The 12,140-nt window shown below is 52.0% G+C and overlaps 1 protein-coding gene across 3 annotated transcripts; it reads left to right on the forward strand.

Moving 5' to 3' along the window:
- Window positions 1–4,409: 4,409 nt before the first annotated feature.
- Window positions 4,410–11,727, forward strand: LOC109747038 (uncharacterized). 3 transcript variants are annotated; one of them, XM_073507749.1, is made up of 2 exons: window positions 4,410–4,610; window positions 9,147–11,727. In XM_073507749.1, the coding sequence occupies exon 2, from the start codon at window positions 9,166–9,168 to the stop codon at window positions 11,605–11,607; it is 2,442 nt and encodes an 813-aa protein (XP_073363850.1). In that variant the 5' UTR covers window positions 4,410–4,610; window positions 9,147–9,165; the 3' UTR covers window positions 11,608–11,727. The 3 variants fall into 3 exon arrangements, with proteins under 3 accessions (XP_073363850.1, XP_020161724.4, XP_040257341.3); XM_020306135.4 differs by lacking the exon at window positions 4,410–4,610 and adding an exon at window positions 5,229–5,534; XM_040401407.3 differs by lacking the exon at window positions 4,410–4,610 and adding an exon at window positions 6,684–6,936.
- Window positions 11,728–12,140: the final 413 nt, after the last annotated feature.

Below are 12,140 nucleotides of genomic sequence, written 5' to 3' on the forward strand. Positions count from 1 at the left end.
CAACCTTTTTCTATTTTACAAAGGTAAAAACAATTTTAATTTATTTTATACTGTTAAGTTACATATGCTGGAAAATGAAGGTGTATGTTGTTCTGACCTTCACATTATTTTGTGTTGTAGGCTCTGTAGCTCTCTCATGCATGTGGCTTATTGATACATTATGACGGAAATCGAAGCATTCTGATTATTCATTCATTTGAATTGTTATTTGTACCCAAGGCGACATATTTACCTTTTTGATCAATATACAGTGTACTCCACTCGAACTTTATCGTATGCCAATTTTTTAGCCTTTGGTCAAACCTAGATTGCCCATTAGACATTTTTTCTTGACGCCTCATAAACTGGATTTGGAGCATGCATATATTTAGTTTTAATGCTACGACTCTCTAAACCTGAAATGTGCTTCCGCATGATTTATATACCAAACAGTGTTATCTAATTTGCGCGTCGTTTGCTATTCTCTTAATTAAGTTCGCCGATTAGTGTTGTTTCATGATTGACTTCAGTGCACCTACGGCAGCAACACGTGCTGTGTGGGGATAGCCGGTTCGGCGGAGAAGCCTTGGCCCCGCGGAGACCCAAGGTGCAGAGGCCGCTGCATGGCGATGGTTTGCTCGGCAGCAGACGCACGAGCTAGCGACCCCGGAGACAGTTCGAAGCTCCGGCAGATCGCCCTGCAGTTCGTGCAGCACTCGGCCAAGCCAAAGTCCAGAGTGCTGGAGGTCGACTCGTTCCTCAGGCACGGAGCACCAGTGCAGCCTCGTGTACACGGTCGTCGAGGAGCCGTTTGAGGCGTAATTCTGGATCTTGTACCATGCGTGGTGTCCACTGATGCGGCCGGCGTGCAGGGTCACGAGGAGCAGGCGGTGCTGGCTAGATGCGACATGCGACGAGGTGTGGGAGGCTGGCAGCAGTGACATTTGTAGAGGACGCAAGCGAGCTGTGCGCCTCCGCAACGTCTACAAGTATAACATGCGGCCATTGTAGACGTGTCGAGAGGCCGAGCCCCGAGACCTGGCGGCTGTCGTCGACGACCAGGAGACCAGCCAACGTGTGTAGGTCTGGTTGGTGGTATAGCCAGCGCGTTCCTAGCTGGTGTTGCCTAGTCAGACGACGGAATGGTGCCGGTGGCGTAAGTCCAGGCACGCACACGAGTTGTTCGATCAAATTCCCACTAGAGAGAGATGAGAGGAAGAAGAGATATGATGAGTAGGAGAGAGAACTTTTTTCACATCAGCGAAGACCGGTCAAAACCATGCTGAGTCAGCAGCAATACCAGGTAGGCTGAGACGAGGGACTAACTTATCCGGTTTGAAGAGTTGAGGGACTAAGCTTTGCCGGTTTTGCAGTTGAGGGACCGAATCTAAACTTTTGAAAGAGTTGAGGGACAAAAAATATACTTTTCCCTAATTTTTATTCTAGTAGAATTAATTGATGTTGAATCACCCATGAACATTCCTGGCATCGACCTCACAAGCATACATACAGATATATCATTATCACTACGTACGGCTCGTTCATCGCGTTTGCAAGTAGGCAACATGCATGATGCATATCCGAGACTACATGCCAATACCTACATATGAATTTATTCCCCTTGTTAGCATCTACAGCAGCTACACAATAAATCTTCCTCTATATATAAGTGTATCTCGTGGTGTGTTGTATCAGATTTCAAATTATCCACCCCAATATACTTCTCTGTTTGCGAATGTATTTATCTGCATAAACTTCTGTTGTGCATGTGAATGGTCGTTTTCTTGTTCTTAACCTCTAGCTTTAGCCTAGAATTTAAGATCTTGCAACCTTGTGTTTCCGACGATACATGAAGGGCTATATTCTTGTTCTCAATTTCTATCTCTAGCCTAGAACTTAATTCAGATATACCGGTCCGGATTGGCTGCAACTGTTACTGAACTCAACCCCGGATGATATGAGGGCAAAGGTATTGCTCCTACTATGGAGAGGATGGCATCTACGTGATGATTGTGTTCACGGGAAAGGCAAGGAAACTATCTGGCAATCTGTCAAGTTTTTGCGGAAATATGAGGAGGAGGTGCAGCTATTCTTTTTGCCTCTCTCGTCGGAAACAGGGAAAGATATCAGGCCTCTGGCCAAGGCTGAACCACTTCAGACAGTTCAACAAACCATAAGGTGGTCTGCCCCTAGTAGAGATTCAGTGAAATTAAACTCTGACGCAGCTCTTCTACCTGACAGTGGGGTTAGCTGGGCGGGAGCGGTCGCAAGGGACTACAGGGGATTCCCACTTGTGTCAGTTGGAAAGGAAATGGGCATACTGGGGAGCATCGAGGAGGCTGAGGCAAGGGCCGCGCTTATAGGCCTGAAGGCTTTGGCTGAATTGTACAGAGGACCATTAGTGCTTGAGATGGACTGTTTGACGATGGTTAATGAGTTAAAGAAGGAAGCACAAAGTCTCTCCCCATGCTATGGCGTCCTCTGTGACATCAAAGAGACTCTGAAGGTGTTTTCTTCCTTTAAGATCAGTCATGCAGGAAGAAAAGGCAACTCTGTTGCTCATGAGTTAGCCATGGAGGCTAGATAGCTTGGGGATCTGCGGCTCGTTGCTAAGGTCCCGGATAGACTGATAAACCTGATGCAGGCTGGATGTACTCCTTCCACTTGAGTATCCCATATACTCGAGTTTCTCAAAAAAAAAAAAAAAACTTATCTTGTTTGGGTGGACTGGAATGCAATACTATCTAACAAATGGGCCACACCTGTTAGTGGGTCATTTTTATTTTTCACTTTTCGTCTCTCGCCTGCACACACATCTCTCTCTCTCTCTCTCTCTCTCTCTCTCTGGTGCCAAAAAGGAGCCAGCGATGCACGGATGCGGCTACGCCTGACCCCTATGACGGTGGTTGGCCGACTACATGCTCGGGAGGCTACCCGCGCGACACGTCCAGGGGCAGGGGAGGCAACGAAGGTTTGGGGGCCGGCGACCCAGCGGAGGTGGCATTGCGATAGGCAGCGACGAGCACTGTGGTCGGCTCGGGCTGCAGCCCCTGCTGTGCGCCCGAGTGCATGGGAGCCAGCGCGGCGGCACCGGAGGCAGGCGGACGATGGGGTGGAAAGGTGGCGCGGCGGCCTGACTGCACCCAACCGGCGACGTGGAGGGAAAGTGGCATGGCGGCCTGACTGCACTCGACCGGAATGGGGAGGGAAGGTGGCGCGGCGGCCGCGGTCCATTCATCAAGTTGGCTTGCGCCAACGTGACGTCAAGGACAGGGGAAGGTCAATCTTCCCCTCTATATGGGAAAGTTGGGGCGTTTTTAGGCTCAAATTCAAAAAATTATTTGATTTACGGAACATTGTGTCAAATTTTTCTATATATCGATTTTTTTGGGACGGGGGAGCTGCTGGATATGCCCTTAAGATGTACTCTAGTATTGACAAGCGCTACGTACCAACCTACTACTTGCGTTGTTCCAAATTTAGTGGGCAATTGACAAGCTAACTACCTACTCGGCTACTCAGTTTGTTCCGAATTTAGTGTCTCTCTCATGTACCTAACGGTGAGTTATTGTCCAATATGCAACCATACACGCACGTACACGCGCGGTAGCATATATGGCTGATCGATTCGTCGCCATGCACGCTATACTTTCTTTGGTTTTTTATTGGAAGTGCTCCAAGTCTTTAACACGATTGCATGCACTCTCGGTAGGTAATCGATCTATTCCTACTAAGCTTGTGACGCAACTTGGAAGCTATTAGCGACACTTTCTGATCGATCTTCTAGTTAGCGCAATAAATAGATGCAAGCTTCCTGATATCCTTCTAACTGTCTGGCATGCACATTTGCTCCTACTCTCACCGCCCACCTATTAAAGGACTGGAGAGAGTATCTCACAAACATGCATTTCTTTTCCAGAAAACATTCGATCTATTTATCTTCAATCATAATAGTACAATGAACACCAGAAATAATAAAAATTGTATCTAGAGTCATAGACCATCTGATGACGACTACAAACACTGAAGTGAGCCGAAGGCGCACCGCCCTCGTTGCCCTGTTCATCGGAGCCGGACAAAACTTGTTGCAGTAGACAAAACATAAATCAAAGCGCACGGCCGAACGATACAAAGTAGTGAGCCAACCCTCCCACAAAGCAGATCCCTGAATAACTGGACAACACAAACGCATGCAACTATGTTACCGAAAAGAGTGCATGAAGGACTGAAGACAACACCACACCACGACATAGGGCACCTAAGCTCCACGACTTTACTCGGAAGGGTGACCGGATATTGGATGCCAGATATGAGATACATGGTTGTGGACGCGCCGATTTAAGGACTGCCCGGGCCGGCCGTAGATGCTCTTAGTATCCCACTCCCATGTGAAGTTGCATTTATATCCTTCCGGTAGTTCTCATAGCGCTACCATATATAGGGTTGTACATACATACACATGTACTATTTGCAGATGATGCCTTCCAATATGCTTGCACACCTGCCTGATACCTGTAAAGCTAGCTAGTTCAACAGTACCACGTCTGTTCGAGGTAGCTGCTTCATGGTACTTATCCTCGGGCTTAATCCATCGATCGACTGAGCAGCCGATCAACCTGCGAGGCCCGCCGGTATGTTATCCTGACATCAACCCGTCTTCTGCATCTCTCATGCATGTATCCCACGCAACTATAATTAGCGTAACAGCTATACTAAATTGCCTGAATATCAAATTTGGATAACCGGAATCCGAACGCCACGGCGAGTGTAGAGAGGCGTGGGGATACCGGCGAGGCCTTGGACCATGTGAACCATGCAGCAGCGTCATGGCAGGTGGAGGGGAGTATGAAGGTTGACTCATACAAATAGGGCTGCTGGTTCTTCCGGAGAAGTCTGGTATCTAGATGAGGTTTAGAGGGATGGCCGAGCACGGCGGCAGCATGCCACTGCGAGAAGGCTAGGGGTGGCGGGGCAGTCAGGTGCATGCGGGAGGAGCGCTGCCAACTGCGGGTGACAGCAGCAGGCGGCCCGGCCAGCAATAGATCAGGCAAACAGAGGAAGAAAAGGACCGGAGGTTGAAGAAAGAAGACGAGCCGTCCAATTCCTATCCAATGGCTGAAAAAATTGGCGTGCCCCACATGGTTTTTCAGGCAACTTATCTATATTTTTTTATTTTTTTGAATCACAGTATATTTTTTATATTTAAATAGCTAGCCCCACTAACATATTTGGAAAACACTTCCTTCCAACCGACTGATTTTCTCCTCCCTTAAACCGACTCCTGCGTGCAACACGTGTCCCAGGCCACCCACCGCTCCATCCCAGCCTTATCTCCTCGCAACCCGTCTTCTCCACTCGTTTTCTCTCTTTTCCCCTGTCTTCCTCGTTCACCACTGCCAGGGGAGAGGCCAGCAATCCCATGGCGAGCATCACCAACCACCACAGCTGGGAACCGGGAGGGACCGCCGCCGACGCATGATGCCATCGCCGGTGGTGGACTGATGCTGCGAGCCGGGGGCGCGCCCAGCACCCCGCAGCACCCGCACCGCCCACATGTAAGCCCCATCCGCAAAGCATCCAACGCCGTGTAATCTTCTCCGGCCGACGAGAGTGAGACGATCCACTCGCAGCCAGAGGATAGGTAGCATCGCACGACGGCCATGTCGTCCTCGCCTCTGACCGCCACGCCCACCCCTCTCCTTCCCGCCAAATCCAAGAGCCCGCCGTCGCACCACCCGCTCCTCCCCCACCTCCCGCACTGCACCAGCCTCCGGGCGCTCGCCCAGCTCCACGCCGCCGCCGTCAAGTCCGGCCTGGGCGCGCACTCGGCCCTCGTCACCAGGCTCCTCACGCTCTGCACCAAGCAGGGCGCCGCCTCGGCCCACCTCGCGTACGCACGCCAGGTGTTCGACAGAATCCCCAGCCCCGGGGACGTCGTCTGGTACAACACGCTGCTGCGCGGGTACGCGCGCTCGACCGGCACTGGAGCCCCGCAGGCCGAGGAGGCGGCACGGGTGTTCGTGCGGATGCTGGAGGAGGGCGTCGCGCCGGACACGTACACGTTCGTGTCGCTGCTCAAGGCGTGCGTGGCGGCCCGTGCCGGGGAGGAGGGCCGGTGCTATTGATGAGGAGTGCTGCAATTGGTGGATCTCGTCAGCGGCGGGGATGCTTCCAGGCAGCACGAGTGGTGTTGCGTCCTCCCAGATCTCGACGGACGGCGGAGCTGCAGTACAGCACGCCGGTGGGCAGCGGAGCTGCTGTTGCGACGGGGCATCTCTCCTCAACTCCGGCTGCAATGAAGCTTCACCACGTCGCCGGTGCTGCCACGCCAAGCTTCACCGGAGCCGCCGGTGCTTCATTGGAGCTCTGCCGGAGTTGCATTGGAGCGGGCTCAATCCGGCGAGCACCGCCCGGAGATGCAATGGAGCGCGCGGCGCTGCGACGATGACAGCAGAGAGTGGCCGACGAGGGCGCTGCAATTTCGGCGATGCTGCCTTTAAGATGTGGGAGCACCGCCGGTGTTGCAATGGAGCAACGCCGGAGAGTCGGAAGTATAGCCGGCGTTGCAATGAAGCCTCGCCGAATGCGCCGGTGCTGCGTTGGAGCTTCGCCGGTGCTGCAATGGAACTTCGCCGGACCGCCGGAAGCATAGTCGGTGCTGCAATGAAGCCTCGCCGGAGCTGTAATGGAGCTTTGCCGGTCGCGCCGGTGCTGCGTTGGAGCTCCACCGGTGCTGCTATGGAACTTCGCCGGACGCGCCGGTGCTGCGTTGGAGCTTCGCTGGAATTCTTCGGTGCTGTGTTGAAACTTCGCCGGACGACGGCGGTGCGCCATGAAAGCTGCGCTGGAGCTTTTGCCGGGATGGAGCTGCGTAGCATTGAAGCAGTCGCATGTACTCCTGTCATTGCGTTGCTGTAATCCAACGACCACTAGTAGGCAGATCGGACGGCTGGCAAGGTGGTTCAAAAGTCCCTGCCATCAACCGGTTTACGCCTAGCACCGGCCAACATATTTTGCTCAACATGGGAACATGCCATGTCAGCATGGAATATGCACGAGAAAAGACCCACCACAACATGTAACTATGCATAGAAAAAAAATTCTTAACATGCCAACATGCATGAAAAATTTCATTCTATTGCACTATTCATAATTATATAGTTTTAGTTCTCATATTATTAATCCAAATATATTGATTTCCTACACAATCAGATATTGTTAAAATATATAGCAAAACATTCATGCAACAATGTGCAAGCTATCATCTACTAGTATCTTGTATAGACAAACCCCACTACAAGTCATTATTCATCATTTTCCTAGCATGTGTGCTTCTACATCATCCCAAATTTTGTAGTTGTTGAATTTGGAGAGAAGTCCACATTTCAACCTGAACTGACCACACGGTTTAAAACTCAACCCTAAACTTCAAAACCGGTCGATACACACCCTGAACTAACCACGAGGTCCAAAAATCAACCATGGTCTCGGTTTTGACTTAGTCAGGTGATTTTGACCACATTGACCGTTGACTAGGCAAGCCAACTCAGCTGTGCATGCCAACTAAGCTTTAGCGGTGACAGGATTAGAAAAAAACAATAGGGGCCCATTCTTTCTCTCATTCACGACATAGGAGACGCCGCCGCCGCCTTGCCTGCCATTCCCGCCGCCTCTGACTCCGTCCACCACCAGTGACCTGCGAGCTACCGCCCTCTCTCCTGTCTCCTATCACTGCTCGACATGAACAACCCCGGAGAGAGGAGCTCGACGAGGCCGAGTTGGGGATCGAGGTGCGCTAGGCCGGCGACACATGATCGAGTGGAGGTCAGCTAGGTAAGCGAGGCACGCGAGCTGCACGCCATGCACCGGTGCAGCCATCCCCAGCCATACCTCTGTTTGTGGTCGTCGTGGGGTAGGACGCCATGGCGTCCAAGGAGTGCTAGATCCGGTCGCCTCCCTCCTCTTCTCGTCCTTCCCCGGCGAACCTCCTATTCCATGACACCTCCGCGACCACTCTGCGCTTCGGTGAGTGTCGACAACACCATGACGCACCAATCCACAGCTCCATCCAGAAACTCGTCGAGGGCGTGTGAGCAGGGTAGCCCCGTTGACGGCGGGTAGTCGAGAAAGCAAGGCGCGCATGGCGTGGCACTGGGCGATCGTGAGCGAGCCGGTGCCGTGGTGGCACCGAGCAGTCCCTCGCGGAGGTGGGCCTACTCCTGGTGGCAGCATGCGGAGTCTCGGTGGAGCGGCGGCCTTGGGCGCGCAGTAGAAGGTGGAGGATCCGCTCGGTGCTCTGGTGGTGGTGCGCGGAGTCCCGGTGGAGCGGCCGCCTGGGGCGCACAGTAGAAGGTGGAGGAGCCGCTCGGTGCTCTGGTGGCAGGCAAGGTTAGTCTGCAGGGAAAGGAGAGTGGGCACCGAAGGTGGAGCACAACCAATCGCCATCGGCGACCAGAATCATGGGTGGCAGGGCTGCGGCGGCGGCGATGGCTGGCGCGTGAGAAGCTGGCCGGGATGGGCGAGTGAAGGAAACAGAGAGATAGTGAGCCCTTGTTTTTTTTAAGGAAAGAGCCCTTGTTTTTTTAAGGAAAGAGCCCTTGTTTTTTATTTTCTACTACTCCCACCCCCCTACCATATGCTTAGTTGGCATGGCCATGGACTGCTGAGTTGGCACTGCCTAGTCAGTGGTCAATGTGGTCAAAACCACTTGAGTGAGTCAAAACCGAGACCAGAGTTGATTTTTGGACCTTGTGGTTAGTTCGAGGTGTATGTCGACCGATTTTGAAGTTCAGGGCTGAGTTTTAAACCGTGTGGTTAGTTCGGGGTCGAAATGTGGACTTTTTTCTTGAATTTGCTAGCTTGGTCAAGTAACATCCATATGATCTGAATATGAGATTTTCTCTACCTTGCAACATGCATAATGGACTTTAAATGACACCACATTTAATTTATGACATGTTCAACTTTTTATTTATTTTCTTTTGGTTTTTGTATCTACAGAAATCCTCGCATAGTTTAAATCATAGAGTTGAATTTATCTTGTGTGCAATACTTAGAAATCAATTCTGTAATTCCGCGGCATCGCGGGCGGGTGTCGTCTACTTAACTAGTTGTAGTCTTGTAGATGCATCCTCGATGTAGTATGACATTGATTTCACCACATGCAGGAGAACGGTGGAACAACTAATGGAACAAGGATGGGTATACCGGACGGCGCAGTTGTTCACTATATGGGATATTCAGGCAGCGGTCCTCTCGAGCTTCGCAGCACATCTTGTCCTAGTAATACTCGCTGGTGCCCGTCGGCGCAAGGCCTCCGGTGTGCGGATGCTCCTCCTCTGGCTGGCGTACCAGCTGGGCAACTTTGTCGCGCCCTACGCCCTCACCAACCTGTCCCTCTGCGACCCGTCCCCGAGGCAGCAGCTGATCGCATTCTGGGCGCCGTTTCTGCTGCACCATCTCGCCGGTCCGGACAACATCAGCGCCCTCTCCCTGGAGGACAATGCGCTCTCTGGGCGCGAAGTGCTGACGGTGGCGTCGCGGATCGGAGGAGCCACCTATGTGCTATACAAGCATGTGTACATCGGCGGCGGTGGCGGTGGGGCTTTGATCCCGGCGTCCATCATCATCTTCGCCGTGGGTGCTACCAAGTACGCTGAGAGGGCATTTGCGCTATGGCGAGGCGACTTGGCCAACATCCGGAGCTCGAGCAAGAAGAAGGGTCAACTGAGTAGATTCATCACTACTTGCTCGGGCACACTAGCGATCAGAAGTACAGGATGGGAGCGTTGTCTTGACGATGAGGATGCGCTGATGGTCGCGCACGCCATGCTCCCGCTCTGCAGGCGTGCTATGGCTGATTCTTCGGTCCCCGCGGACGGTGATACCCTCCATGCAAGCAGGGAAATATTCGGCACCAGCTGGGATGACACGTGCAAGGTAGTGGAGATGGAGCTGTCGCTCATGTACGACATCCTCTACACCAAGGAGGCCGTTGTCCACACCTGGCATGGTTACGGCATCCGTGTCATATCGCCGGCAGCCATTGCCGCCACGACGGTGCTGTTTGGATTCTACTACAGCAAAGAAGGCCAGAGCAAACCGGACGTGATGATCACCTACGTCTTGCTGGCAGCTACCTTCCTCCTGGATACGAGTTGGCTGTTGAGGGCACTTGGGTCGACCTGGATGCACGGTTTCCTGCAGTGCAGCTGGCTTCACCACGCCATTCTATGCACCGGCAGATGGCGCCGGCTCGGTCGTGTGATTGTGTCTTTAGACCTTGGCCGGCTTCGCCTCACGGCAACCCCGAGGAGTCCAAGTAGCTACAGAAGGTGGTCTGGCAAAGTTGGACAGTACAGCTTGCTGCGCGAGGTCACGCGAGAGATGAGCCTATGCGGCAAAGCGGCGAAGAAGATTGGACTGGAAAACGTTTGGAAGGAATATCAGCACTCAAACACACACAAGCTTTCACATGAGGTCAAGGAGGCTATTTTCACACGGGTAACAAAGGTTCTGAGATTAACATACCAGGAGGCTAACAAGCACAAGAATGTTGGCTACTCCATGACTAACATCACTACCAACTGGGGTCAAGTGACAGCCAAGAGGTTTGCCAGCAAGAGTGAAGAGAAGACAGTCCACCTGGCCTTTGGCCGCGAATTCCAGGAGGACATCCTTGTGTGGCACATCGCCACCCAAGTTTTCCTCATGTGTGGATCACTGCTCCATGGCAAGCATTCAGGCGCGCATGCTAACGCGATCAAGGCGCTCTCCGATTATCTCATGTTCCTGGTCGCGGTGCGCCGACACATGCTGCCGGGGCTTAAGCTTCGCAGCCTGTATGAAAGAACATTTGAGTCCTTGCAGCGCGTATGGAGCAAGGACCGGGGCAAGGCTGGCTCCTGCTGCAGCACCACGGAGGAGGAACAGCTTGCCCGGATCCTGCGCCATAAAAAGGATGACGCCGATCGTGGGTGGGGTATGAAGGATGCTGAAATTAGCATCATCTCAGACGGAGCTAATCTTGCCATTGAGCTGCTTGAGGCTGGGGCTGAAGAGTTTCAGATGCCACTGCTGCTGGAGCTCGTCTTCAACGTGTGGGTGGACAAGCTGCTGCATGCGGCTACCCTATGCAGCCCGGAGTCCCACGCCATGCAGCTTAGCCGTGGCGGTGAGCTCACAACCATCGTCTGGATTATGGTACAGCATGCTGGCCCGTTCACGATAGGCGAGAAAGGTCCCGATGATGATGATGAGGAACCAACAGATGATGAAACGCAACAAGTTAAGCATGGTGACAAGGTGGGTGAGGAAAAGAAGGCCACCGATGGAAAGCGGGGACGGGACAAGGAACCATTATCTGATCCTTATCCTGGTTATCCAGCTGAACCACCCAAACCGAAATGGGCTTCAGAGCCTCCACCACCAAAACCGAAATCAGCTTCAGACCCTCCACCACCGAAACCTTCCCTAGCTGAACTGAAACCGGAATCGGCTCCACCCCCAGGCGCTGCACCTCCACCACCAAAGACCGACGTGGGCGAACCAATTGCAGTGCAAACTCGAGCACCCAAACGCCGTCGTGAGAGAAGAAGAAGGTATGCTACTCTGTATCCAATAGACTGATCGACTTCGACCATTTGATGAGCATTGTATACACCAAGGACATGTGTATTTCTCTCAAAATGTACCTACCGATGCTTGGTTCTCCGATTCGCAAACAAATAAATTTCGCCTTACCATAAATGGTCATCAAATGGTCGAACATGAATAAATCCTGAAAATCTATATAATATCCCCCGCGTGAACTAAAGTTTTTTTTGCCATGCTTAAAATCCGAACGTTCGAATATATCATTTCCGTTGTTTTCTGAAGAGTTATTCTCGGGTTGCCATTGACCTACATCAAATCTAATATGTGTATAACAGCTATCAAGATGTTGATATTCATCAGAGAGGGTCATCGGTGGAGCATTAATTGTTTGTGCGTATATTAATTATGAGACAGAGAGAATAGGTGTAAGGATGCATGCAAAGAGCTACTCCCTTCGTTCCTAAATATTTGTCTTTTTAAAGATTTCAAATGGACTACCACGTACGAATGTATATAAACATATTTTGGGGTTTAGATTCACTCATTTTGTTTCGTATATAGTCACT

Source organism: Aegilops tauschii, chromosome 2, assembly GCF_002575655.3.
Source record: "Aegilops tauschii subsp. strangulata cultivar AL8/78 chromosome 2, Aet v6.0, whole genome shotgun sequence".
Lineage (NCBI taxonomy): Eukaryota > Viridiplantae > Streptophyta > Magnoliopsida > Poales > Poaceae > Aegilops > Aegilops tauschii.

What these genes read in the sequence shown, in the direction of transcription:
- LOC109747038 (XM_040401407.3), top strand. Translation starts at nt 6,812, where the DNA reads ATGAAAGCTGCGCTGGAGCTTTTGCCGGGATGGAGCTGCGTAGCATTG. An exon ending in CAGATCGGACGGCTGGCAAG is followed by an intron (nt 6,937 to 9,146) that starts GTGGTTCAAAAG and finishes CACCACATGCAG; the next exon opens with GAGAACGGTGGAACAACTAA.